Source organism: Cololabis saira, chromosome 5 (genome assembly GCF_033807715.1).
Source record: "Cololabis saira isolate AMF1-May2022 chromosome 5, fColSai1.1, whole genome shotgun sequence".
Taxonomy (NCBI): Eukaryota; Metazoa; Chordata; class Actinopteri; order Beloniformes; family Belonidae; genus Cololabis; species Cololabis saira.
Genome location: NC_084591.1, coordinates 19,981,390 through 20,008,884, shown reverse-complemented (window position 1 = coordinate 20,008,884; position 27,495 = coordinate 19,981,390). Strand labels below are relative to the sequence as shown.

Genomic DNA, 27,495 nt, shown 5'->3' with positions numbered 1-27,495 from the left:
CAAGACGGCCACGCCACTCTTACTCACAGCAGCCCCGGCAGCGTGAACACCTCGTGGAGCGGCTGCCAGTCAGACCTCTCTCTCCACCAGAGCCCCGCCAGAGCCAGAGCCAGAGCCAGAGCCAGAGCAGGGATGTCGGGGGTGAAGAAGCGAAGCTCCGGCTCCTGCAGCAGCAGGGAGAGGGAGGACGACCCGGGGGCCTCGGAGAGGATGCTGACCTCCTCCTCCAGCTGCAGCCCGGCCCCGGGGGAGCAGGGCGCCGGGGTGGCCCTGCAGAGGAACATCACGCTGCTGAACGGCGTGGCCATCATCGTGGGCACCATCATCGGCTCGGGCATCTTCGTGACGCCCACCGGCGTGGTGCGGGAGGCGGGCTCGGCCGGGCTGTCGCTGGTCATCTGGGCGGTGTGCGGGGTCTTCTCCACGGTGGGGGCGCTGTGCTACGCCGAGCTGGGCACCACCATCAGCAAGTCCGGGGGGGACTACGCCTACATCCTGGAGGTGTACGGCTCTCTGCCGGCCTTCCTCAAGCTGTGGATCGAGCTGCTCATCATCCGCCCGTCCTCGCAGTACATCGTCGCCTACGTGTTCGCCACATACCTGCTGAAGCCGCTGTTCCCGGTGTGCCCCGTGCCGGAGACGGGCGCCAAGCTGGTGGCGTGCCTGTGCATCCGTGAGTACCAGAGAACCAGAGAACTAGAGCTGGGGACCAGAGCACTAGAGCCGAGAACCAGAGCACTAGAGCCGCGGGCTGATGCAACTCCGTGCTGCGCTTACCTGTGTGATGCGGGACACCTGCAGCAGGGGGAGGGGGGTGGTGGTTATGAGAGGAAGCCACCTGTCTCAAACAAACACACCTCAAAGAGAATTCGTTTTTTTTTTTATTTAACCAGGAAAAGAAACCAATTGAGATTAAAAATCTGCAAAAATCTTGCAAATTTGCAAGGGTGTCCTGGCCAAGAGACAGCACAAGATTTCAGATATTAAAATGTACAGAGGTGTAATATGAAATATTAAAATCAAATGAAACAAAAAATGGAGATCATTTAAAACAGTTACAAATCAGAGATGCTGTCTCAAGTGCACTCATTCTAGACTTAAAATCACTCAGTGTAATAAGTTCTGTTATTTTTACATCCTTTTGAAGTTTGTTCCACGTATAAGGGGCAGGGTATGTGAATGCTCTTTTTCCTTGCTCTGTGCGCACACATGGAACAGAAAGCACAGAACAGAAAGATAAAGACATGGCTCAGAGGCTGAATTTCTAATTTGTTTAGCAAACAATCCAAAGCTTGTTTTTAAGACATTCAAGTCCTTTTTAAAATAAGGATTAGATGCCATAATAGGTCCCCTTTAAGGTATCACCTTTAAAAAAAAAAAAAAAATCAAATTACAAAATTGCATATGCATTTAACTATAAATGGTAAACATACAGAAAATCTTTAGAGGTGTGCCAAACATTTGATGGATAAATCATTATTCAGGCCACTTTGAAAAGAAAAACAAAACACTGGCTCATCTCCAACAGGCAGAAACATGTTTTGAATTCCCTTCTTTAAATTTCCCTCTCTCTCTTAAGTTTTTCTTTTTCTTGGATATTTCTGTTTTAGACCTTCAGGGCCTGTTTAAACTAGGGATTATATGCCATAATAGGTCCCCTTTAAGAGTCGTGCACAGATGGGTGCATGGGGGTTTCTCCCGCAGCACGTGTGCGCTGCTTATGCGGTTAAAAAGTACAGTTTGTCCTCGCGCGCCTCCCGCTGATAATGGTGAAAAGTGGCGCCTTGTTACGTCATCCCCACGCTGATGCTCACACATATAGTTTAATGTTATTCCTTCTATGAATTAATCTGTGGTTTAAGAAGCCACAACGCTGCAGATACTAACTCAAGAAAGTTAAAAAAAAAAAAAAAAAAAAAAAGTTACCATAGCCTAATGTGAATATAAACACAACAAAAGTTTTCTATGATACAGGAAATTAATGTAAGGCAAGTTTATTTGTATAGCATAATTCAACACAAGGTAATTCAAAGTGCTTTACATCAACATTAAAAGCGGCCAGACACAATTAAAACCTAAATAACAAATAAAATGATAAGAAAAGAGGTAGAATAATAGAAATAACAAATAAAATTATGATAAAAAGCACAAGTTGTTAAAAAGTAAGGGCAGTAGAGTCCAGCAGGTCAGTATTTAATTGTTCCACCGGTGAGGAGCAGAATAACTGAACGCTGCCTCACCTTGCTTGGTTCTTGTTCTTGGGAACCACAACAAACCAGATCCAGATGAACCTCAGGGGTCTGGGAGCTTCATAGGGAACTAACACAGGGGTGTCCAAAGTCGGTCCTTGAGGGCTGCAGTCCTGCACGTTTTAGTTGTTTCCCTGCATCAACACACCGGATTCAAAATAACAATCATCACCACCTTGTCATCGGAGTCTGGATAGTTCTGTTGGTGACCAAGCTCCTTGTATCACGGTTTGATAAAAAAAGGGACACATCTAAAACATGCAGGACACGGGCCCTCGAGGACCGACTTTGGACACCCCTGAACTAACAGATCCAGCATGTATTTTGGTCCAAGACCATTCAGTGCTTTGTAGACCAGCAGTAAGATTTTGTATTAAATGAACAGAGTCAAATCAGAGTCAAATTAAATCATTTAAATGTAGTGATGCAGGATTTATGCTTTTAAATGATTCTTTTGTTTGTGTTTTAGCTATAATTAAAAAAATATTGTACAGTAGTCTTCAAAGTCATCTTTATTGTCAATTTTTCATCCCAAAAAATACAAGAAATCCAAAGTACGTTTCCCTCTTGTCTGACATAAAATAAATTAAAAAAAAAATACTAGTGAAATAAAAAAAAGGAATTAAAAATGCGTTTTTATTTATTTCCAAAGGACAAGTGAAAAGACTTTAATGGTTAACACTTCAAAAGTTATAATCAGCCAGTTTAATCCCATCCAGACCTACATCCTTTATTCTTGGAGAGTTCTGCTGGACTTTCATTCATTTTAAAATGTCGACTTCATTTGTACAGCAATCTAAACAGCTGAATGTTGCACCATGTGTTTTATTACCTGACAATAAAAATCACGGATAAAAGCATGACAATAAATACCAGCCATCCCTGAACCCCGCGCCCCCTTCTTCATCTCAGTCCAGTTCCCCAAAAAGTTAAAATGATTTCACAAACTCATGCACCCTTTTGAACCTTGTCTGAGATTCTTAACCAGATTAACTCTGGATTATTGGCTGCTTCAGCGAGTTAGTGCCAGTGCCAGTCTGCTCTCGTAGGATGCATTTGATTGTTACGTGCCACAGGTACTTCTGACCCACTTACTACTCACACACAAGTTTTTATATATATATATATATATATATATATATATATATATATATATATATATATATATATATATATATATATATATATATACACACACACCCACGCATATATACAGGAAAACACACACTCTTTCTATTCTGTGAATACTCATTACACTGTGTGTGTGTGTGGTAATCCGCAGGTTGACTGTAGTTTAAATCCTGCCTGTGACCACATGACAGAAGCTGAAGTGTGTGTGTGTGTGTGTGTAGTTGCGTCATCGTGGTCTTGAAGGGACTAAAAACCAGAGACTCTTACATATAGTGCCACGGGTCTGTTTTTAAAGGTTATCGTTTCCTGTTATATTGCCTCAGTCACATCAGTTTGTCCGTACTTGCAAAAGTTCAGTCCAAGTATTATGCATTTGTGCGCGGAGGCCTGTGTCTGTGTGGATACCAAGTGTGTGTCAGTCCTCCACTGTACATGGCCCCTTTCCCTTTGTCTGGGTTCTCCCACACAGAGCCTCATTGTGCTGCTCGTCTCTCTGTTGTGGGCCCGACCTGATTTAGGAGCTTTTGAGGAGGCCTGCTACTTTAGTTAATCACTTTTAATGGGGTCCAGGATTCTGGGCCTCCTCAAGAACAGTTAGCAGGAAGGGACGAGAGCAATGCGGTGTGTGTGAATGCGATGCAGGGGTCAAGACTGGGAAGAAGATTAGATTCTACTGAGGATTTGTTTTCCATAACAGTGAATTCCTCACCTGATTGCATCGTGCCATGAGAGATACACAGGAGACAAATACACTGTTGCTATCTCCAAGGTTGAGCAGATGGAATAAGGACAAACTGTTTACTCTTACACAAATGTTGTCTGCATTTGTCTCCGTTTCACATCTTTTCTGCCCCTTAAAGTGTGTGTGTGAGATTGTTTTTCTTTTCATTTAAAACAATGACAGCTTGCAGTGTGTTCTGCAGGCCCGGTGTCATTCAGGTTGGGGCTTCTGAGTCACAACAGAGTGAAGAGGCCTCTCGGCTGCAAACGAGAGGAATGATGCCAGAGAGCCTTTTCAGAAGGATGCTGCCTCCTCAAGTCACCGTCCCTGTGTCTGTCCGTCTCTGCAGTCCTGCTGACGTTCGTGAACTGCTACAGCGTGAAAGCGGCCACCAGAGTGCAGGACTTCTTTGCTGCGGCCAAGCTGCTGGCGCTCGCTCTCATCATCATTATCGGCTTCGTCAAACTTGGCCAAGGTAACACACACACACACACACACACACACACACACACACACACAAAATCCCAAAAGCGTCCTGTTTGATCAGGTGCAGGTTTTTGTCGCTCGTTGAATCACCTTCCACTGTTTGACAAGTACACAGCTGACAAGTTCAATGCTTCCACTTGACATTTAGAATAAAAACATCAGGTTAAAATATGCAAATTAATGTTTTTAGGGAATGCTATTTTAGTCAGGATGAGATATATTTAGTATAAAATGCTGGAATATGTTGGCCTTAAAATGAAGTAGAATAAAATCCCTGATTAAGCAACACAAAAACTGTGTGTGTGTGTGTGTGTGTGTGTGTGTGTGTGTGTGTGTGTGTGTGTGTGTGTGTGTGTGTGTGTGTGTGTGTGTGTGTGTGTGTGTGTGTGTGTGTGTGTGTGTGTGTGTGTGTGTGTGTGTGTGTGTGTGTGTGTGTGTGTGTGTGTGTGTGTGTGTGTGTGTGTGTGTGTGTGTGTGTGTGTGTGTGTGTGTGTGTGTGTGGGGGGGTGTTTGTAAAACCAGCTTTAGCAACAACAACTTGGAATAAGTATTTTCTTTATTATTGCATTATTCAGATCAATATTGTTTCAGATTATTGAGGATGCAAACACTTATTTTTTTCTTTAAGCAAACTGTGGCCTTTGACATTGATTATGTTCTTCCTTTGCACATTGTGTCGTAGACTTGCAGATAAGTCTGTGACTGTTGTCCTGTTGCAAGGACCAGCCGAGCTCTATCTTTGGAAAAGATGGTCTCTCGTTTGACTCCAGTATTCTCTGGTATACAGAAGAAGTCATGGTCTTCTTCCATTGACTTCAAGGTGCTGCGGTTCAGAGGCGGTTCAGAGGCGGTTATGTAACCCCTCCTAGGTTGAAGGGCCGAAAAGGTTATTTCTTTAGGATCGTTGCCAATGTCGTTCCTCCATGGCATTAATTGATCCAGACCAGCAAACTGCCAAGACATCTGGAGGAGCTCATCCTCGCTGATAACCCTTTACTAAAGTGCTTGCCATCACCTGGCTGCGGCGTATCTTCTTCTTCCCATGCTGCTTTACCGTTTTCGGTGGAGTTTTTACGAACCCGTGACCCTTCTGCGAGCCGTTCTGCTGGAGCATCACCACTTACACTCTGGTTCTGTATTTGTCCACCGTTCACTTCAGAGAAACACAAAAGCAGAGTAAAACATTCAACAAACGTGCAGCGGCTCACAAAGCTCCCCTGCACGTCGTCTACAAAAGCAAACGTTCAATAGATGAAGCAGGACTTTGTGCAGGAACATTCCAGCTGTGACGGAGCGGTGTCTGGGCGCCACAGGACCTGAAGCAGGACGTGGTTACTTTTATCCAGAAAGCAACCTGCTGGCTCAGTACCATCCTTTATATAATCACAACTTCAACTCCAGTGGGAGATTTTTTTTCCTCTCTAAAAACACAGTTGTTTTGCCTATTTTGCTCAGCATACACAAACACACGCCCTCTAAAGTGAGTAATGATCCTAAAATCAGATACGGTTTAGGTTGAACCGCGAGTATCGGCCCAGTCTATTGACCCCCCCGTCTCCCTGAGCTTGTCGTGGTCGTCCCGTCTTGGTTCTCCTCTACACCTGCAACCCGTGGAGGTGCAGCCTCCTGGATTGCTGCCCAACTTTTATCGCAGCCATCTTGGCATCTTGTGGCCGTAATGAGGATCCGGTGGCGACGTGAGGACATTAGAGAAACCTCACAATACCTCTGAAGTGGAACAAAAAGCTCCTTTCCTTTGGAAGTCTGCTCATGAGTTGCTGCAAGACTGAAGTCGCAGAAAAACTTGGATATAAGTTCTCAATTTGACTGCAGCCATTTGTTGATAAGAACTGAAACAGACACAGTTGTGCAAAGTGTCAGTTCCAGAGGTTCACCACATGTGGGTTGATTAAACGAGACTGCGTGTGAGTATCAGAGGTGGAATAATACCCTTGTTCTTCTAGACAAAACACTGGAGCTGAAACCTCGATTAGGGAGGACAACAGACATCTGGGGTGAACATAGACACATACAGAGCAAGTTTTGCAAATACATATTGTTTTGTCTCATCTCGCTGCAGCATTTTTTGTTCCCTTAAAGAAAGATTCCTTTGAGAAGGTTTCCCATTTATTTCCTCTCTGTAGCCTGTGCGTCCTCTGTTTTGAACATATATGACCTTGCCCCTACCGAGTTAACACCAGACACTAAACTCTAGCCACGCTGTAAGATTCAGCAGTTTAACTAGAACCCAAACACCTACCTGACACATCTGCTGAGCCGCTTTAGATTGAGATGGACTTCAAAAACAATTCTGGTAAAGAAACCCGGCATTGTTCTGCAGATTGAGACTGCGCAGATGCTTCGCCCTCAGGGATGACGGGCGTTTGCAGAGACGTACAACATTCTTACAGGAGACCTTCAAGACGAACTCGGCACATCCTAAAACTGCAACAATAATTATATATTTAAATGGAAAACAAAGCTAAGGTGCGAACTAGAGTCCAGTTTGTACTGGATTTTGACGTTAACATACTTTTGGAGGGCGTTAGATATGAATCCATACCCCTTAATTGTTGCCATCACTCTGTCAAATTCTTGTTGCTGGATCTTAATTAACTTCAGCATGTGCTCTTAGAGGGAGGTCAGCCTTCTGTTTTCTGTTATTTTCTCCCTGTCAGCTGCTAAATGATACAAATCTGAGTTTTGCCCTCTGAAACATCAACAAATTAAAACCAAACCAGAAACTGCTGTCCTTGGCGTGTATCCAGCATTTCCTGGAGTTTCTGAGTCAATGTCAAGCTCCAGTCCTGCATGAACACGGCCGACCGCCTGCATGTGCGGAGGTGGGAGGTCACAGTTCCCAGACCAGCTGACCGGTGGGCACTCGGGGCCTCAATCACGGGGGGGCTGTTCTGACGGGGAGGACAAACGGAGGTCGGGATGGAGGGAGAGTGAGGAAGGCGGCTTTAACCCGGCAGGTCAGCAGCGGGAGGCCTACGCACGAATGAAGCCATGGACTTCCAGTGTAACACGTCTGCAGCGTCGTTCTGACGGACTCCAAAAGCTCAGTTTCACTCAGACTAAGAGTGATTAGATTTTTTTTTATTTTAATTTTTTTTCCTACATTTATGTGGAATATCTACAGAGTGCACTTGCCACCATTTACATTATTTATTGGCTTTCATAACTAATTTGAGGGATAACATCAGAGTTGAAACTCGAGTTGTGCTGGAGACTTTGTGTTTGGAGTAGGAACAAACCTGAATCACAGGTTAGCAGCATCTGTGCAGGATATATGGAGTCTTAAGTTTATGTCTTAATACATTCATTTCATTTTTCATTCATTTATTCTTTATTTCATTCAAAAAAATAAAACAATTCAATACAAATACAAATGTTCTTAAATTGTGAATGAAAAGGGAGCAGAAAGAAGAAGAATCTTATCTGATCTGCCCCTTTTTCCAAGAAATAATTTCACAAATAACATAAATTAAAAAAAACAACAACAACTAAGTGAATAAAAAACTAAAAATAATAACTAATACATCAGTGAAGATGAGGGCATTAGGCAAAAAAGGAAAAGAGCAAAAAATGATTTGATTTCAGTAAAATCGTACAAATTCTTCAATCAAAATCTACCAGATGCTCATGTACTTATTTATTTATCTCTGACCATGTCCAGGCTGAACATCTAAATCTAGTGTATCTGGACTCAACTGGATATCACTAATACAAATAACAAGCTTGAGCTCCTCATTTTGTCCTGAACAGAAGCAGGGGGTGCTGTTACTCCTCTTCCTGAGCAGTTCCTAATCCACCTGAGGTAGATACAGATCTCTTGAGTCTGACATCTGCTGTGGTTTCTTCCTGGATCACGGAGATACATTCATCTCATTTGTAATTCTGCTCCTTCAGTACTCATGTCTGATGCCTTTCTTAAAGCCTTTTACTGCTCGTCTTTGTCAGTGCGCTGCCTCCAATAAGCGTCTATCCGAGACCCCTCTCATTATGTAGCTTTAGATAAAGACCCGCAGCGCGGCGGGGATTATATCAGCAAACAGAGGTGTAGTTCTGGCTGCCGTAGCTCTCCCTGACTCCTGATTGGTGGTTGGAGTGCACACTGAAGCGCACGCTTGAGTTGGTTAAGAACCAAATATTATTGATAACTGGATGATTATCTGGTTGTTTCAGGAGCTGGAATAAAAATCCAGCATCATATTGAGTACTAGAGGATATACTGTTAGAATAGCTGTAATTAATTGGATAGGAATGTTGCCAGGTTTCCTCCCACCTGTTGATGGAGCTCTGTCTGATTAGAGATCAGTGTAATCTAATCAGCTGCACTCTTTGGAAGTGAAACCTTCAGATGAGCTCATCTCCTCTTCTTTCCTTTCACTTTCAATGTGGAGATCTGTGCTTGAACCTTTTTAACTTTCTTAATCTGCATATATCTATGGTTCCGTGAGGTATTAAATATGAATTCATGCAAACTAAGACCTATTTAACAATCTGCTGCTGAGAAACGGCTTTAACACCAGCTTGACTCCATCTTTGCTAATTAAAAGGGTGTTTTTTTTTTTTTTTTACAAGGACTTATTCAGAGTTGGTTTACTCCCACTGCAGAGAAAAGCAATCTTCATTCATCTCGGTTTTAAGATTAGAGCTAATCCTTGTAATGCTTTTGCCTTTAACTGTAGTTTAGTATTGAACGTAAACTCGCTCACACAAAGTATTTACTTACATGTGGTACACTATGTGCAGCTGGCTGGGAGAGGTCTTTTCTGTGTAATTTATTTCATTCTTAAGCAAAAAAAACAACATAAAACAATGACAAATGTAATAAATAGCTGGTGAGATGGTTCACAAACACATTCTTTTGATATTGAGACACTCTGAACAATCCTGGCCCAGTCTCCTGGTATCTGTTCAGTCAGACACAGAACAAGACTCAAGGGAACTTTCACAGCCTAATCCAGTGTGTTACTACATATGTTTCCATTCACAGTGCGTTTAAGATCCCACTTTGTTTTACACTTCCAGTGTAAATGATCATATAGACCCAATACCGCTAAGCTTTATTCAGTCCAAACTGTAAATATGCACTTTCAAATTTATAAACGTATCTGCTTTATTTGTGCAGAGATCTTAGTGGCAATTTGTGGGTTTTAAAGAGTTACGGGGCCTCCACTTAACCTCCACACGTTTTGTTATTGTTAAGTTTAAAAAAAACATAGATAAAAGAGGTTTCTGTTCTAAAAGATTTGTCCCCACCTAACCTGCTCACAGTTCTGGCTCTGCAGTAAACACTGATATGAGTGACATCTGTTTAATTTTTTGTTGAAACAGACAAGAAAGGCAATGGTCTTATTTCCCAAAGAATAAGTTATTCAACTATTCAGCTCTTGTGCAGTTGGGGAGACTTTGAGAATAAAGCAATAAATAGATGCAGGAATGCAGTTTAGTTTGTGGTGGTCCACGTGGGAGTGTGTTCTCGTTCTCACACGGAGTTTGAGGAGCATTTTGTAAAGATAGCCGTTCACCTATATTACTGAAGAAAGTTCTTCCAACAAATAAGCTCCCGGGAGACTTTTTACCCAGAACTTAGAAATTAGAAAATGTCACGGCCGAGTGCAGTCTGTTTGAGTCCAAAAGCTTCCCCTCAGTGAGGGGGAGAAGAAAGAGCAGATGAGTGAGATTTCACCACCGTGAAAAATAAATCAGGCGATTCACAGATTTTAATCATCACTGAAAGCTGCGAGAGGAGCAGGAGGTTCGGCGAGCTAAGAAAATGCACTTTCAAAATCTGACCTGAAGGCCGATCGCAGGATTTGTGCGTTTGACATCTGAGGTGGAAATGAAAAACAGCTTGGGAATGAAAGACGGGCCTGGGTAAATTAGTTTATATCCCTATAAAAAAAGAAAAGTGTGTCCTGTAAATAACATCCCAGGTGTTATTGATCCTTCAGGGATTGATAAAGTATTTTGAACTGAAGGGTCAGAATTAGTCACGCTGCTGTCTGTCTGGTATCACTGTGTTCCCCGTGCTGAACATGGACCAGGGAAAGTAAAGGAGAGATTTGTCTGAGGAATTCAGGAAGGAAATTCTACACAAGCATGTTGAAGGGAAAGGTGAGACGATCGTCTCGCGCAGTGTGACGTTCCTGCGACTACCGTTGGAAATTTCAGTCAGAAGTTTTGGCCCCACTGTAGCCAACCTCCCTGGACTGCACACGAGAAAAACTGAAGAAACGATAATACGAATGGAAACCAAAGAGTCCCGAACAACTTCCAAAGAGATTCAAGGTGAACTCAAACGTCAAGGTGCATCAGTGTCTGATCTCACCGTCCATCACTGCTTGAACCAAAGTGGATAATAATTGTCTAATTTTTTTTTGTTTTTTGAACATTCTTTTTATTATACATTTTCAAAATTATACATGTGCAGTGTATATATACAAATAATTTGAAATATGTAGCAGATCCAGAAAAAATGCACAGCAATGATTCTCAGGGTCCTCAGTGAATCCAACGTTTCAGGCAGTTCCCAGGTGCTCCAACACTTTGCCAAATGTTGCTGTAAAAAGACTCCTCTGACCATTAATTCCAAATCTCAGTCTTTCCAAAGAATTATAGTCTGCTATCAACGACTTCCACAGATGTGTTGAGGGAAGTTCTTCTCCCACCCACTTAGTCATAATAGCCTTTCGGCCCAACATAAGCAAAAACTGTATAGTGTTTTTATGCCGTCTTAGTGACTCAGGGAAACATCCCAATAGACATAGTGGGTTTGGCTGTAATTGTTGTTCAATTATCACACCAACCTCATCACATACAGTTTGCCAGAAACGTTGAAACTTTTCACATTCCCAAAGATGGTGCAATCTTGTTCCTAAAGTAGTCTTACATTTTTGACAGTTTGGAGAGGCCCCTGCTGTATATTTACTATACTTGAGACTGGAATTTGTCAAACTGCGTATAGGCATGGGGCGATATACGATATTATCGTATATTGCGATTAAAAAACGGCCGCGATAACGTTATCGTGGGGTACTGTAATTATCGCCAAATTTTTTTTATTTATTTTTTTTTATTTTTTATTTATTTTTTTTTTATTTTTTGGTCACACAAGGCTACCAGCCAGGTAGAAGCCAGTGTTATTTTTTTCATGTATTTTATTGATATTATTTATTATTATTTATTTAATATTTTTTCAGAGAGTAGTACAATCCGTGTGCATTTGACTACTGTGGCACTTTATTTTCACTCAATCTTTGTGTTGGCCATGCAGCTTTTGTTTTGTATACTACAGAGCAGTGCCTTTATTTTATTATTTTTCCAGAGAGCCGTACTAAGTAGCAGGCAGCCAGCCACTGTTAAAGTTTCAGAGAGTAATACAATCAGTGTGCATTTGGCTCTACTTTGTCACTTTATTTCTATTTGTCACTTATTTCTTTCGACTCTCAGGGAAGTATTTTCTTACAAAAAAAGAAAGTTCAAATAAGTACCGGTACCGGTACTATAGTTTACACTTTGTAATGCATAACATTTACAGTACACTATTTGTTCTCTACCTCAAGTGTCACTGTGTTGAGAATGATTTGAGAATAAATGTTCTGAAGGAACCAGTGGATCCACGGTTAGTGTTTTTCCTTGCATTTTAAGAATTTTATAAGCGACACGCTAATATCGTGATAATATCGTAATCGTGATATTTTTGTCCACTAATATCGTGATATGAAATTTTCATATCGTCCCATGCCTAAATGCGTATCGACATGCCACAAAGTTTCTGGGTGACTGTCATTTGGATAGATGGGACAAAACTGGAGCTTTCTGGCCACTCACATAACTCTATGTTCACGAATGCAAAAGTGAAGCATTTACAGAAAATGCTGCAGTGAAACATGGAGGAGGCTCAGTTTTGTTCTGGAGCTGCTTTGCTGTATCTGGCACAGGCTGTCTTGACTCTGTGCAGGTCACTATGACATTTCAAGACTATTGATGCCTCCTGGAGGGGAATGTGCTGCCCAGTACCAGAGAGCTTGGTCTCAGTCACAGGTTATGGATAATACATCAAACGGATGAGCCAATAAACAGAAAGATATTGGGCTTTTCCTAAGTTGTCTTCTATGAGTCCTGATCCACATCCTGTTGAAAGTCTGTGAAAAGAGCTGAACCATGAAGTGTGAAGCAGAAACCCTTCAAACCCGAGACAACAGGAGCAGTTTGTTTACGAGGGGTGGACCAGAACACCTGTCTACAGGTGCAGAAGTCTCAGTGAGGGTGCCAGAAATCACTTGAATACCTCACAAGGCTGTGCAACAAAATCTTAAGATGAGGGTGCTAACTACTTTATCAAGGCCAGCTTCAGTAGTTTGCTGTTCCTAATGATTCTGTTGATCCACAATTCAAAAGCAATGTCTAAATGTCATTAGCTACCTTGGTTGTTTCAGCACAATTTCAGACATCATTTTGCACAACTTCAGTGTACAGGACCGTCCTGTCTGCAGTCCACATTAGCCTCTTATTTCAACTAAATGGAGCGTTATGCAGAGGAGCAGTTCAAGTAGCAGTGCCATGCTGCAAAATCCCTCTGAATAAGCCAGTTGAGATTATTTAAAGTACTAAAACTAACTGGGAAGAGAAGCACCTGTAACTATATCCATGTCCTATGACACGGAAGAAACGAATGTTTACACCCGAATCTGGAGCAGCTGAATAATCGACTGAATTACTCAGGCTAATGTTGCTCATCATGAAACTGTCTGACAGACGTCACAGTAGCCGGGTGTTTCCCACGCCGCGCGCTGGCTTAGGGCTAACCCTCCCTGTACCAACACAGCCCTGAGCGGTTGGTTTAGCAACCGTCGCCATGTCTGAGAATGTGCATCCACGTCGAGGGGAGCCGGAATGTGGCACAGATCCCCACAAACCGGCAGGAACCAGGGGGTCGGAGAAAAACACAGGGAGCAGAATCTCACTAATTCTCTAAGCTTCAGCCTGGAGTGATTTACATGTGTATGAGCTCCAAACACAACTTCAGCAGTGCATTTGTAAAATAATACCACTGGACGGCGGTTAAAAGCATTTTAGTTCTCCAATAAGACACGCTCTTTTGTTACAACCTCTTTGTAGTCCATTTAATCTGTAATTCTGTGATGCTGATTTAGATTTCACATTAATTCCCAGCCAGCATCATCAGAGCACTTTTTATACAAATTATTCAAGTTCATTACAGTAAATGCATGTTAACAATACATAGCAAAAGGCAGAAACAGTAAGAAATGTGTCCAGCTGTGGAAAAACCAGGAACAAGTCTCCCGAGGGTCATTTTGAGTTATGTAAGGTTCAGAAAGTGTAGTTTATAAGCTTTCCAACGATGTCTAACACAGTAATCTGAAAATAATTGATGATGTGACCACTTGAATGTTGGCATTCCCCAAGCTAGTTTTGTGAGAAATCTGACCTCAAAGTTTTCAAGGATCAAGACCCTCCTGGGAGCCAGGTGTGCCAGATGTGCCAGGTTGTAACAAAAGCTGTCCACATTTGCATGAATTAGCGTGATAAACATCACTTAAATGGTTTTCAAAAGGAACTGTGAAGGAACTGTGAGGAGATTCCAGGAGGTCACCAGAAGGAAAAAGGGTTGTAATAAATGTTAATCTAATCTTATCCCACTTTTTGAACTGATTAGGGAGAAATGCAGAGGCAATAACTTGACTTTTGTCAGGCCACAAGCAAGAGATTTATTCATAAATGCTCACATGTTGTATACACATCTACAGTATTGCCCCACATTCTTCCAACCCTACAGGGGCTGCACCATCCCATCTTCATTTATAAAGCACTTGAAGCTGCTACACTGGGCCACAGCGCTGTAAGTTAAGCAAATAAAAAGACCACAACATTTAAAACATAATAAAAAGCAGAATTTTCCATTGACATAAAAAATAAAATAGAAAGGGGGAAAAAAAACAACACATTTTGTTGATCTGGGCCAGATACAAGGTGTGCGGCTGCGGTCTGAACCCTCTGCAGATGAGCAGTAGAAGATCCCCGAACCATTACGTACAGAGCATTACAGTAATCTAGCCGACTTGGCTAGATTATTAAACTTTGCAAACTGCCTCAGATGGGAAATAAATCTACAACCCTAACAATAGTGAAAATAGTGAGATCAGACCATCATGCTTGTGTGCTCCTCCTGGCCGGGACTTCTGCTGCTGTGCATGTAATGGGCATGTAATGTGCATGTAATGGGCATGTAATGTTCTAACTGGAAGTTGATCTCGTAAAGCACTCACTTGGGGTAGGTTAGCTTGATACATCCAATCACAATGCCACAGCATAAGCATTACAGTAAATACTAGCTAAATTTCACATGATTTTGGTTTATTCAAGTTAATAGCTGTTTCTCTTATTGTAACATTTAAACCTCCTACAACAGCTTATAGTTCTTATTGCAAATCGTTGTGTAGATAATTTGCATTTCTGTTCACATAAGACAGAACCAGTTCTCTTTCGTTTTACTTAAGGGTGAAAGTTTTTCTGTTTATTAAAAACAGCCTAACAGAAAAACACTGTTTCCAGTGCCTATATGCGAGTTTAAGTGACCAAAATGACAACAGTGAGCTAGCTAACAGTAATGTTTGGAGCATGAAGTGGCTAACCTGAACGGTCTGAACCTCCCCCCATGAGGAGAAACTGTTTTCCTGCAGATCTCACTCCCTCCGATCACGTACGAGGTTCTGGGGACTGTGTCCCATGTTACGTAGCATTTACAGTCAGAGTTACAAGTCTTCTCCATTTCTTTTTCTCTGTCGTCTTCAAACGTTACGGTGTTGACAGCCTCTGATATCTTACGGTCCAGCTGCTCTTCATCTTGGCCGATGGTTGGATGGTCCTTGTTCTGAAAAGTCCTCCCAAACTGTACTGTAAATGCCACAATTTAGGTCCCTGCAACCCGCTCCACCAGGTCCATCTTCATTCAACAAAAAGAAACACCAGTAGTAGCACGTAAAAGGAAACCAGGAGCAGAACAACTGCTTCAGTAGCCATGCAGGTTGACTGGACCGTGCTGCTGATTGGCAGAGAGACTCAACCAAAGCGTCTGAGAAGCCAACAGAGTTGATGCAGATGATGTTGTAATCCTTCACTTCCACCCGACACTAGGGAGCGGCTCCCGCTGGGGTTTCCTCTCAAAGTAACCAAAGTCTATGGGTTTAAAACCCTTAATACTGTTATTTGAAGCAGGGAGCGTATCTTCACCATTTCAACTGGCATATTTTGCAAATAAACAAAAGTCACATTTTTCAGAAAAAAACGTTTTTCGTTCAGCACATTTGTGACAAATGTCTACGTTCAGTATCACAGTAAAAACTACACAGCTTTTGCAGATCTGCAAACAACTGTGACTCCGATACCTGATGGAAAATGCAGGTTATTTTGTGCAACTGTTTGTTTTGTGATATCTCCCCATCAGAAATAGAGGCTGTGGCTCAAAGAGCCTCACATACTATATTAAGTGAATATTTTAGCAGAGCGGCTTGCAGGGTGGGCTCGATTTGCTGGCTTATTGATTTCTTAACTGCCAGACCCCGTTAGTGGCCCCTTTCATTGCCTGCTGAAAACGCTCCTTTTTGAACATCAATGTTGCAATAATGAAAGAGATGATCATTGATTCTCTTCTCTTGTCCTCCCTTCATCCATTCATGACCAGACTGTTGAGGTGGTGCATGTAACAAGTATTTGTGGACTATTGTACAGACAACCAACCAACCAACCAACCAACCAACCAACCAACCAACCAACCAACCAACCAACCAACCAACCAACCAACCAACCAACCAACCAACCAACCAACCAACCAACCAACCAACCAACCAACCAACCAACCAACCAACCAACCAACCAACTCTTCATCAAATTAAAAACACTTCAGTTCTGAGATCTAGTTGACTTTAAAACAGGACAATTTATGTGTAAAATAATCAATCAAAAAGTACCACAAAGTATCCAGGGGTTGCTTCATTTGAGTGTTTATTCTTTACGGGGTTCATGCATGTTAGAAACATAAGAATATAAAAACATAAGAATGATAATGATAAGAACGAACACACAGTATCACTATGTTACAACAAAAGGAGTTAATTTATAGAATAACCTCAGTGATTAAATGAAATCATGTGGAACAGTTCAGACTTTTGAAAAATTATATATTAATGATATATTAAAGATGTACAAGATGGGATGTATAGTTATGACATGGACGAGAGGTTATTCATCCTTTGGGAATGGGTAAAGATTATGTTTGAGTTGTGAAATGGACTGAGTTCAGCTTGGATTCGTAGTACTGTACTGACAGAACTGTTTCCAGGTATTACTGTTACGGGACGGACATAGTACATTTGTTAATCATGGACTCTGCCATGAGTAGATATGTGAGGTAAAACGACGGGGAAGGGGGCAGGAATATATGCGAGTTAAACTTCACCATGCTTTTTTTTGCCCATTGTTTTTGTTTTTAATATACTAAAAATTAAAGATATAAGAATTATGTTTTTTTTTTTTTAATTCTTGTTTTATTAGGTCTGTTAACTTTTTCTTGTATCTGCTGGTTTGTGTCCCTCTCTATGAAAAGTAAAAACGAGATGGACTACATAGTGAGGATGTGCAGGTGGCTGGAAGGCAGTTTGATGAACTCTCAGCCTTACAGTTAGAAGAAAGTCACAGCGTGTTTTTAGCTGTAACTTAGGTTTGCTGAGGTGCAGGACGAACAGGTTTAAACATTCAGCTGTGCCTGCCAGTATTGTCGCTCTCAACAGCACTTTGTGACATGTCACTGTGTGTGTGTGTGTTTGTGGTAATTTAATTGTCAACATTGCTGACTGGAGAACAAATTGCCCATCTGGGATAATAAAGTTTACAATGTCATAATGGAAAATATTACAGCAAGTTTAATCATAAGTTTAATGGCTTAGTTTTTTATTTAAGCCAGTTATTGAAGAATATGGTTATCTCCTCCCGTCTGGCTCCGTCCGATAAAGCCATGAGTGCCTCAGGTAGGCCGACAGAGCAGTGCAGCCGTCTGGGTCAGTTATTGGCCGTCTCAGCCCGTCTGATCTCCAGAACCTCTGCAGCGCTTCCACGATCCACATTTAAGCTCAGCAATCGTCTTTGCTGCCTCTGCAGGGATCTGTGGTTTTGTATACATCTCTGTTTCAGATATTGCTCCACATCTCAGACACGCAGTTGAACCTGCCTGCAGAGCTACGGTACAGACGGAGGGGTTTAGGCCTGTCTTTTGTCTTGTCTGATCCCACTTCATTCTTCCAGGTGGTGTGGAGGAGCTTCTTCCAGAGAATTCCTTCAAGAGGTCCAACTATGAGTTTGGCAACATCGGGTTGGCCCTCTACAGCGGCCTGTTTGCCTACGGAGGCTGGTGAGTCAACACTTGGACCCGTTATTTTTATATCACAGGCTCTACAAATTGCTGTATTTTGTGCTCATCACAATGGACTAAAATCACCTCTTGACCTGCAGTAATTCTCATGGTTAGGGCGACTTCGTGCTGGATTAGCAGAGTCTATGTTTTACCATAATCTTGAAGATTACATAATCTTCAAAAAATGTTTGCGGAAAGGGACGGAAAGTATAACCTCAGAGGGAAGGGGAAATTTAAACAACCAAGTGCTCGTACCACGCTAAAAACAATGTGTATTTCAGTCTATGGAGTAAAAATGTGGAATAGTTTACCAGATGAAATAAAAGATAGTAAAAGTGTTGTCCAGTTGAAAAAAAAGTTTAAATGGTGCACTTTTGAAAAGTATAAAATGTTATAGTTTATTACTTTATTTTTTTTTCTCGTTCAGTTAATAGTAGTTTGGATTATTTGGGTACATAATCCTTGTGTTTATGGCTACATGTGCATGCATGGGTATGTATGTGGGTGTGTATTCGGGTATATCTGTAGGGTGTGTATGTATGTATGCATGTATGTATGTATGTATGCATGCAAGAAGGTATGCATGTGTAGATATATTTATATAATTATGTGTACAATCATATTAGTGTATTCTTGTGTAATTTTGGTAAAGTTTTGGATATATAGCCTATGTTAATATACATTGTAATTTTGGTAAAGTTCTGGATATATATGTTAATATACATTGTTGTAGTACTATAAAGTACTGTATTACTAGAATATGTTTTGTTTGTTTGTCAAATTTTGAATAGTAAACAAGGGTTTGGCGCCTAAAAGCTATGCTTCTGCCAAACCCTTTTCGTTCAGCCATAGTTTAATTTATTTTTTCTGTTTTGTTCATGTTTGTTCTTTTTTTATGATGTTGCTGCTGAACGAAATAAACAATCATTCATTCATTCATTCATTCATTCATTCATTCATTCATTCATTCATTCATAATTCACAGACATGAATCCCTTGTGTTTTATTGAACAATTATATTTTATCTAACATTTATTTAGAATATTTAGTCAAAAGCTTCTTATCAGACACCCCGGAGATGGATTTCAGCGACGACTTGTTGAAGCCTGAAGGTTTTATGCCTCACAGAGGCTTTGAGTTTGATGAAAGAAAAGTATTTAGCTGCTTGATGCAACCACGCATGTCGTCATTTTATTGTTGGTCTTCTGTGGATCTGGACTTCTTGTTTAATAAGTCTCCGCGTGAATGTTGATTCATTTTTTTTATCAGCTAAAAGTATCAGATTATTTCTTTTATGCGGTGGATATACGCTAAAGCCATAATATAGTATGACAAGAGGCAGGGAAGGGGACGAGAGAAGAGTTTGCTGTCCGCGCTTTACTGAGCTACTGAATCAGACGGGATTCAAATGATCCGGTGACCCTGGTGTTTGGGGAAACAGAGTAGGTCATTTACTGTGGAATGTTGACTTTACAAATCACCGACATGGTGTGTTTTGATGGTATTAAAAATCCCAGACGTGGAGCATTTAGATGTTGTCATGTCATAATGAAAGAAGTCAAAACCATGCTTCCTGGTGTCATCGGGATGTGCGTACTGAAAAATACTCGTTTTGTTAGTTATGTGCAGCAAACAAAACATTCTCAGGTTTGAATGCATATATAGCACCCAGTAATTAAAACCAATGCATTTGTTATGGGTTTTTTTCCATAATATATTCCTACTATGGGCTTTGCTTTGGTTGATAACTGCACCATGTCTAATTGTCACCACTTCTACTTCCAGGAATTACTTGAATTTTGTTACCGAGGAAATGATTGATCCTTACCGGTGAGCTGCATGATTTTTAAATTCTCTTCAATAATAAAAGTTTGGAGAAGAGCAGTTAAAAGTTTCTGTCCTTCTGACTTGCTCTCTCCGTTTGCCGTTCTCAGAAACCTTCCTCTAGCCATCATCATCTCCCTACCCATAGTGACAGTGGTGTATGTTCTGACCAACTTGGCATATTTCACCACCCTCACCCCGGATCAGATGCTCAACTCGGAGGCTGTCGCTGTGGTGCGTGCACACGGAAACTGAGCTGTGTCTGTTAAGGGCGCCGCACACAGGCAGAGTATTAACCTGTCCCTTGACTTGAGGCCTGTAACCTTTCAGGAAGATATTTAAATATCTTAGTACTTATACTGATTATAGACTGATTGGACATCACAAAAAGGTAAAACAAAAATAGTCTGTGAAAAAAAAATCCCCATATGATCTTTCAAAGACTGAAACTTTATGAAGCAGCTTTTAATTCATTTCAATTCAATATTATTTACATAAAAGTTGTCTCTAAGTGCTTTCCAGAGACCAGAACCTGACCCTCGAGCCATTATTACATAAACATAACAAAAAAAAAAACTTAAAAAAACCTTAAGCCAAACAGTGGCAAGGAAAACTCCCCTTTAGGAGTGAAGAAACCTTGAGCAGGACCTGAATCATAAGGGGGGAGCCTCCTGCTGGAGGCCAGCTGGGCAGAGCAGGAAAAGAGAGAACAGACAGAGAGAATGAAGAACAGAGAGAGGAGAGGCACAGATATATTGCCAATGGTACTTGGACATCCTGCTAATAACACATTACAGTAATCTAGTCTAGAAGATACAAACGCATGAACTAGTTTTTCCGTATCACTCTGCAAGAGGATTTTCCTAATCTTTGTGATATTACGGAGATGGAAAAATGCTGTTTTACAAACCTGATTTAATAAGCTGATTAAACGACAAATCTTGATGGAAGATAACGTCATCCCCGTTCCTCGTTTGCTACCACGGTCAGCGTCACCAGCCTTCTGATCATTTGTTCTGAACCTACAACTCCCAGCATTCCCTCAGTTCATCACCCTCATCTGAGTTATTGTTATTAAACCTTACTTTAGCCATATGCCTGATTGATATCTTCTCTAATTTTGATGATTTTACTGTTAAAGAAGCTCATAAAGTCTTCACAACCGAGAGCTGCAGGAATGCACAGCTCAACAGAGTTGTGACTCTTTGTCAGCCTGGCTACAATGCTGAACAGAAAACGTGGGTTACTTTTGTTATCTTCTATCAGCGATGAATAATAAGCTCTTCTGACTTTGCGAAGGGCTTTTTTATATATTATTAGAAAGTCTTTCCATTCACGATAGGAGTCTACAGACTTACAAGAGTACCACTTCCTTTCCATTTTACACACGTTTTTTTTCAACATGCAGATATCTGAATTATACCAGGGAGTTATCTCCTATGGTTGGAAACCCTCCTTTTCAAAGGAGCAACTGCATCTAAAGCTGAGTGAAGCAAATCAGCAGTGTTACTAGCAAGGAAATCAACATCTGCAGAGGCAGAACCCAGGTCACTGGCGTCGACTACTTCACTATTTTCCACTGTCCTAAGATGAGCAATGGCCTCCTTAAATTTAGCAATAGCTTCATCGGACAACCATCTGCTAAAATAATACCTCCTATTTTGCGCTTCAACATCGACAATATTAAATTCAAACGTTATTAAATAATGGTCGGACAAGAGGGAGTTTACAGGCGACACCAACAGATTATCGTGATCAACACCGTGGGTGAGAACGAGATCGAGAGTATGATTAAAACAGTGCGTCGGTTTTCTCCACTTTTTGTGAGATACCCATTGATTCTAGAAGAGAATTGAAAGCTAATTGAAGATTATCGCTTTCAACATCCATATGAATGTTAAAGTCACCCATTATGATGAATTTTTCTGTACTGATCAATAAAGCAGATAGGAAATCTGAACATTTAGACAGAAACTCTAGATAAGCACCAGCAGAAGGCCGGTACACTACCACTAATAAAACTGGCATCTCTGATTTCCAGCCCGGGAGTTTTAGAGTTAACCGTGAGGCTTTCGAACGTATTATATTCGCATTTAGGTTTAGATTTTATGTGAAGACTGAAGTTAAAGATTGCCGCTACTCGTCGGCCCGTGTTTCGGGGAATATGATGATTTGTATATGACAGTGCTGTGTGTGTGAGATGGAGATGTCAATTTCCCCGAGGGAACCTCCCAAAGGGTTTAATAAAGTCGTCTGAATCTGAATTAAAGTAACTGGGTGACACTAATCAGCACTAAGCTCTAAGTTTAGTTTATAGTTTCAAATATCAGAGTCCAGCTGTTTGTTTTGTCTATTGTTTTTAGTCCCAATTCAAGCAACTAAAAATGTAATATTTAACGTTTAGAAAATTCTATTAAAAAACAACTTATCATAGTAAAACGTACTTAGGAAATGTAGTAGATATTTGGTTAGCATATTAGACCTGTTACCTGCAACCTTGAAATTAAAACTCACAAAGCTGGATATTCTTTCACTGATGTTATATTCTACACCAGTAATCATGTCGCTTATATCTCATGACCTGCTAGAAGTGTGAACTGGTGTATTTCTGAAATTTCTTCTGTGGTTATATGTTGGTGCTACACACCTTCAGGCTCTGTCAGAACAAGGCAACAATAACCACTTAGTTTGCCTTTTAAATGGATAATAATGGCTGACCCTTCCTGTACCACATATCTCTCTCATTCATAATGGCAGTATGTTGCTGTTATTTGGTTCAGCTTTACCAAAACACTCAGCTTATGATAGAACCCACACGTGTGTCTTGCAGGACTTTGGAAACTACTACCTGGGCCCCATGGCGTGGATCATCCCGGTGTTTGTGGGGCTGTCGTGCTTCGGATCGGTTAACGGCTCTTTGTTCACCTCATCCAGGTGAGACACACTTCACGGAAAACAAAACCCAGAATTAAGAGTCAGGTTTAGCAGCAGAGGACCTCAAGAACATCCCCCATGAGCCCCTCGTGTGTCTTCTCAGGTTGTTCTTTGTGGGTTCCCGGGAAGGACACCTGCCCAGCCTGCTGTCAATGATCCACCCCACTCTGCTCACGCCGCTCCCCTCACTTTTATTCACTGTATGTACTTCTTATTTTGCCTTTTTTCCCCTATTTTCTTTCTTTTTTTTATTGAAATAAGTTAAAACAAAGAGATCTTATGTCACAGTTCATTCCACGTTTATCAAATACACCATTTATTTTAAATAGTGAAGAGTTAATCTTTGACATTTTATTCTCTGCAGATATATACCTGATGTATATCTGAATCCACAAAGGTCATCTGTTTTTGTGTGCTGGAGCTCTAACAGCTTCCCTCCCTCGCTCTTCTCTCTTCAGTGTTTGATGACGCTGCTGTACGCCTTGTCCAACGACATCTTCTCCGTCATAAACTTCTTCAGCTTCTTCAATTGGCTGTGCATCGCCTTGGCGATCATTGGAATGATGTGGCTTCGGGTCAAGAAACCGGAGCTGGAACGACCGATCAAAGTGAGTGACCCCTGAGGAAATGAATGAACAGTCGGGACATATGGCCGGGTTAAATCTCAGAACGTACAGTAGTATCGGCCCCATGCACTCGGTCTTCTTGTTTCACTTGTTCAGCAGCTACACCTCTTTTCAGCCTTGAATGAACTGTAAAAAGAGAAGGCCCCATAGAAGAACCCGGAAGCAGTCAGGAGATATCAGATCCTCTCTTTGTGCTTGTTACCATTGACTCCCACTTAAGTTACTTTTGGCTGCACTAAATGTTTCTGCTGTTGCTCCTGCAACCAACAAAGATCCATTCAGGGCCACTCAGTCGAATAGCGACTGATCGCAGTTTAAGGAACAGAAGAAAAGCTTGTCAGACTCTTACATCTGACTAGTTTTATGTCTTTATATGCATTATTCAAGTTGGGAGGACTTTCATTTGGACACTCCTTCACATTTAGGGAATGTACGTCCTTTTCGCAGAGAAAACCACATTTACCATACATGTTATGGGTTAAGGCTGAAAATTAGATTTTTTGGCTCTGATCACGGTTATTTCCCAGAAAATCAAGAGTTTGCACGTGTAAAGCCATCGGAAGTGATGGAAACACAAACAGTGCACGTGTTTCCTGACTGAACCGGTTGCTGCAGGACTCCCCGAAGCACAGAGGACTATTGTAGCTGTGTTTGTGTTGTGTGTGATGAAGGGCCGAGGCAGATGGATGTATTGGTTCAGTACAGTGTGTGTGTGTGTGTGTGTGTGTGTGTGTGTGTGTGTGTGTGTGAGAGAGAGTGGTGGGACAGTGCTGACACTGTCTCTCCGCTGACCTCCATCTCTCTCTCTCCCACTCTATTTCTTCCTCTTTTCTCTGACTGTCACATTCCTGCTGCTCAGCAGATTGGCAGTGGAGCGGCCAGACAGTCGCATACTTTGATTTGTAGATGAATATTATTGGCAACGAGACCCACAGGCCTCAGTAACCGAGCTGATTAATAATGACCTCAGTTTACATTCGCTCTACTTGAGCGAAAGCATGTGGGTGCCTGAACACGCCGAGCAGCCACATGAGAAATCTTTTGCACTGAAAGCAGCAACACAGTATGCAATTTTAGCACTTATAAAGTCTCTGCAAATGTTTAATCTAAGAACTTGACTACGTCACGTTTGATGTATGCAGACTGTGCAACGGCAAAAGCAGCTGAATGTTTGAAGGCTGTGAGGCCTTTTTACGTACACTCCTGGATAGCTAAAACCTGGTGTATACAAGCTGTAGAGACCCATGCCTCTGCAAGGACTCTGCATCCCACTTCTGGACCTTTCTGGCTACCGATAGACCAAACCAGTGACGCTTGACCCATAGTTTTTAGTTCATCCCCAAATTGTTGGATGGGATCTAATTATTTTGTGCAGACTCGTCAAGTTCTTCCAAACCAAACAGGGATGCATATCAAAACAGAATACATGACTAGATACAAGATGGAGGTTGTACTGGTGACACGTGGTTACAACGAACACAAACACCTGAGAGAACACCGCTGTCACTCACTGGCCCCGCCCACAATAGTGCATCACATCTGAATATTAGACCAGTAACCTGTAGGTTTCTTGATTTGCACTAAAAAAACTGATGTCATGCTATCTGTGTAGTAGAACCGGATAATTCAACTTTAAAACTATGTTCAGTTCAAATGTTTATGTTCAATTCAAATGAATCCCTGATTGCAGCAGTTTTCCTGATTTAAGTCTGTTCAGAGGTTCATTGTAGAAGGTTATAACTGGGGGCGGGGTAGGTTTAGGTTATATGAGGAGCCCTTGCTGTCAGTTTCCTCACCTAGAAATGGAGCAAGTCTCTTTCTCTCTCTTTTTTTTTTTTCTTTAATTCTCTTTTTATTAAGATTTCTCAAAGGTCGAAGAAGAAGAAATAGAAAGATGACAGAAAAAGAAATATCACAATTTCTCTCATCTCACCCTCTGTCTCACAATTGATGCAGAACCTAATGCATCTGAATTTCCATAAGCGATACAAATGCCATTAAGGACCCAAAAGAAAGAAGAAGAAAAAAAGTAAACAAATGAAACAGAATATCAAGTTAAACCTTGCTGTCACTCAAATCTCTTTACACAAGAGGATGTGATAGGATATGAGAGAATAGATAAACAAACAGTGGGCATTCCAGTAACTGAATGATGATCATACAAACACATTGTACCTTATCCATCTTTCCCACTTCCTCAGACACCAGCCCTGTTTCAATCTCTTTTTTACATATCTTTAGTTAAATTATTATTAATTTTTTTTAATTAACATTTTGTAGCAATCAAGTCTCTTTCTCAAACGGTGAGCTGTTCCTTGAGTAAAATAAAGCTGCAGCGCCCCTGATTTCGAGCCGTCTCCTTCCCTGCAGGTGAACATCCTGCTGCCAGTGAGCTTTGTGCTCGCCTGCTTCTTCCTCATCATCGTGTCTTTCTGGAAGACTCCGAAGGAGTGCGGCATCGGCTTCGCCATCATCGGCACGGGCCTGCCCGTCTACTTCATCGGCGTGTGGTGGAAGAACAAACCCAAGTGGATGCTCAATGGAATCTGTGAGTACAACGCTCGGCTCTTCAAACTAAACTAAGCTTTAAAATATGCTACAATTTGCTCTAATCTATTTTAGTAAGAAGAGAAAGCTGGATTGGAATATGTTTGGGAGGGGGGGGGGGGGGGGGGGCGTCTCAAAATTGTGCATGAAAGTTTGAACATTTGGCCGAAACATCACCAGAGCATTTATTAAGTTCTTCTTCACAGTTTTATATCATTTCTTTTGCTCTTTGAGATAATCAATTCAAAAAAGTTAAGTGTCACTCTTTTTTTTTTAATGGGTTGGTAAATATGTCTAAATTATTTTTACTTTAAGTCTAAATTGTCACTTTATTCTTGAAGTTGGTTCATAAAGTAAAAATAATAAATGTATCAATAAGTACATAATCAGGACTTTGAAATTAAAATTAAATTCTACAATATGATATAAAAATGAGTTGACACAGTTTTAAATAGCAATAGTTCTGATGTCCTTTGGTTTGTTTATTTAAATATTATTTCCCCAAATGTTGAATACAAAGGCAAATTTTAGAGGCAAAATTTTCAAAATAAAATGTATTTTGTTAAACTGTAGTTGAACAGCTCAATGCGTTTATCTAAGTTTTTCATAATCATTTTTATTTATTCAAGCATTTAATTGCTCTTTAACCCAAAGTGGTATTTCATATTTCTTAGTCCAGACTCTAAAATTGTATAAAAACTGTATTGGCGGTGTGTGTCTAGTTACTGATAAATGTGTTTGTGATGCTCATCTTGATTTTGTGATGAAACGTTTCAACAGAAACACGGCTGAAGCGTAACACTGAGCGTCTGGTGTGTGTTTTTCAGTCTGGACGACGGCCTGGTGTCAGAAGATCATGGAGGTCGTGCCTCAGCAGTAATAAAAGCCCTCACCTTTTACTTCAGCCAGTAGCCAATCAGATTGCACCGAAAGTGACCTCTGGGCTCTGACATCACAACTGAAGAAGCTTGACCTCTGTTGGCATCTTTCACTCCACCCCATCCTCACAGACGCACACACACACACCTTGTCTGTAGCGGGCTGATAAGGACCCGACGAATTGTCTTTTTTTTTGTCTGCAACTATTTCTCTGTTTCTTAAGTTACTGACATTTTTGAGTCATTTGTTCTTATTTTAGGCACTACTGTTAGTAGTTATGTATGGGTTGTTGTTTTTACAAATATTTTCTTTGTTTTATGTGATTGATCCGCTTGTCTCTGAAGGAACTGGACTGAGGCAAGTGTTCGTGAGGATTGAGTCGGACTCATCACATACTTTTAGCGGTTTTATTTTGAAAGCCTGCGTTGCACGCGTTGTCGCTCGTTGGTGCTACGATGTCGTCTGTGATGTGACTCGTGTTGTCGTCTGCTGCTGTAGGTAGTGAGAGGATGCGAGTGGCTGAATGGAAGCTGTGATGTCTCTGTTTATTTCATCTTTAGCTCTCCGGAGCTTCCCGTTTGAAGCCCGTGTGAGTCTGAACACTCTGCTGATGTCGCCTCACAGAGAGAGCGATCAGCTCAGATCGACTCGAGA

At 41.3% G+C, this 27,495-nt stretch overlaps 1 protein-coding gene across 1 annotated transcript; it reads left to right on the top strand.

The window, feature by feature from the left end:
- On the top strand, positions 1–27,218 carry slc7a5 (solute carrier family 7 member 5). The gene is made up of 10 exons (XM_061721147.1): positions 1–673; positions 4,451–4,576; positions 17,923–18,028; positions 19,817–19,861; positions 19,966–20,089; positions 22,686–22,789; positions 22,893–22,989; positions 23,248–23,397; positions 25,786–25,963; positions 26,790–27,218. Exons 1-10 carry the CDS (start codon positions 133–135, stop codon positions 26,840–26,842), a joined length of 1,524 nt encoding a protein of 507 aa, XP_061577131.1. The 5' UTR covers positions 1–132; the 3' UTR covers positions 26,843–27,218.
- The last annotated feature ends 277 nt before the right edge of the window (positions 27,219–27,495 follow it).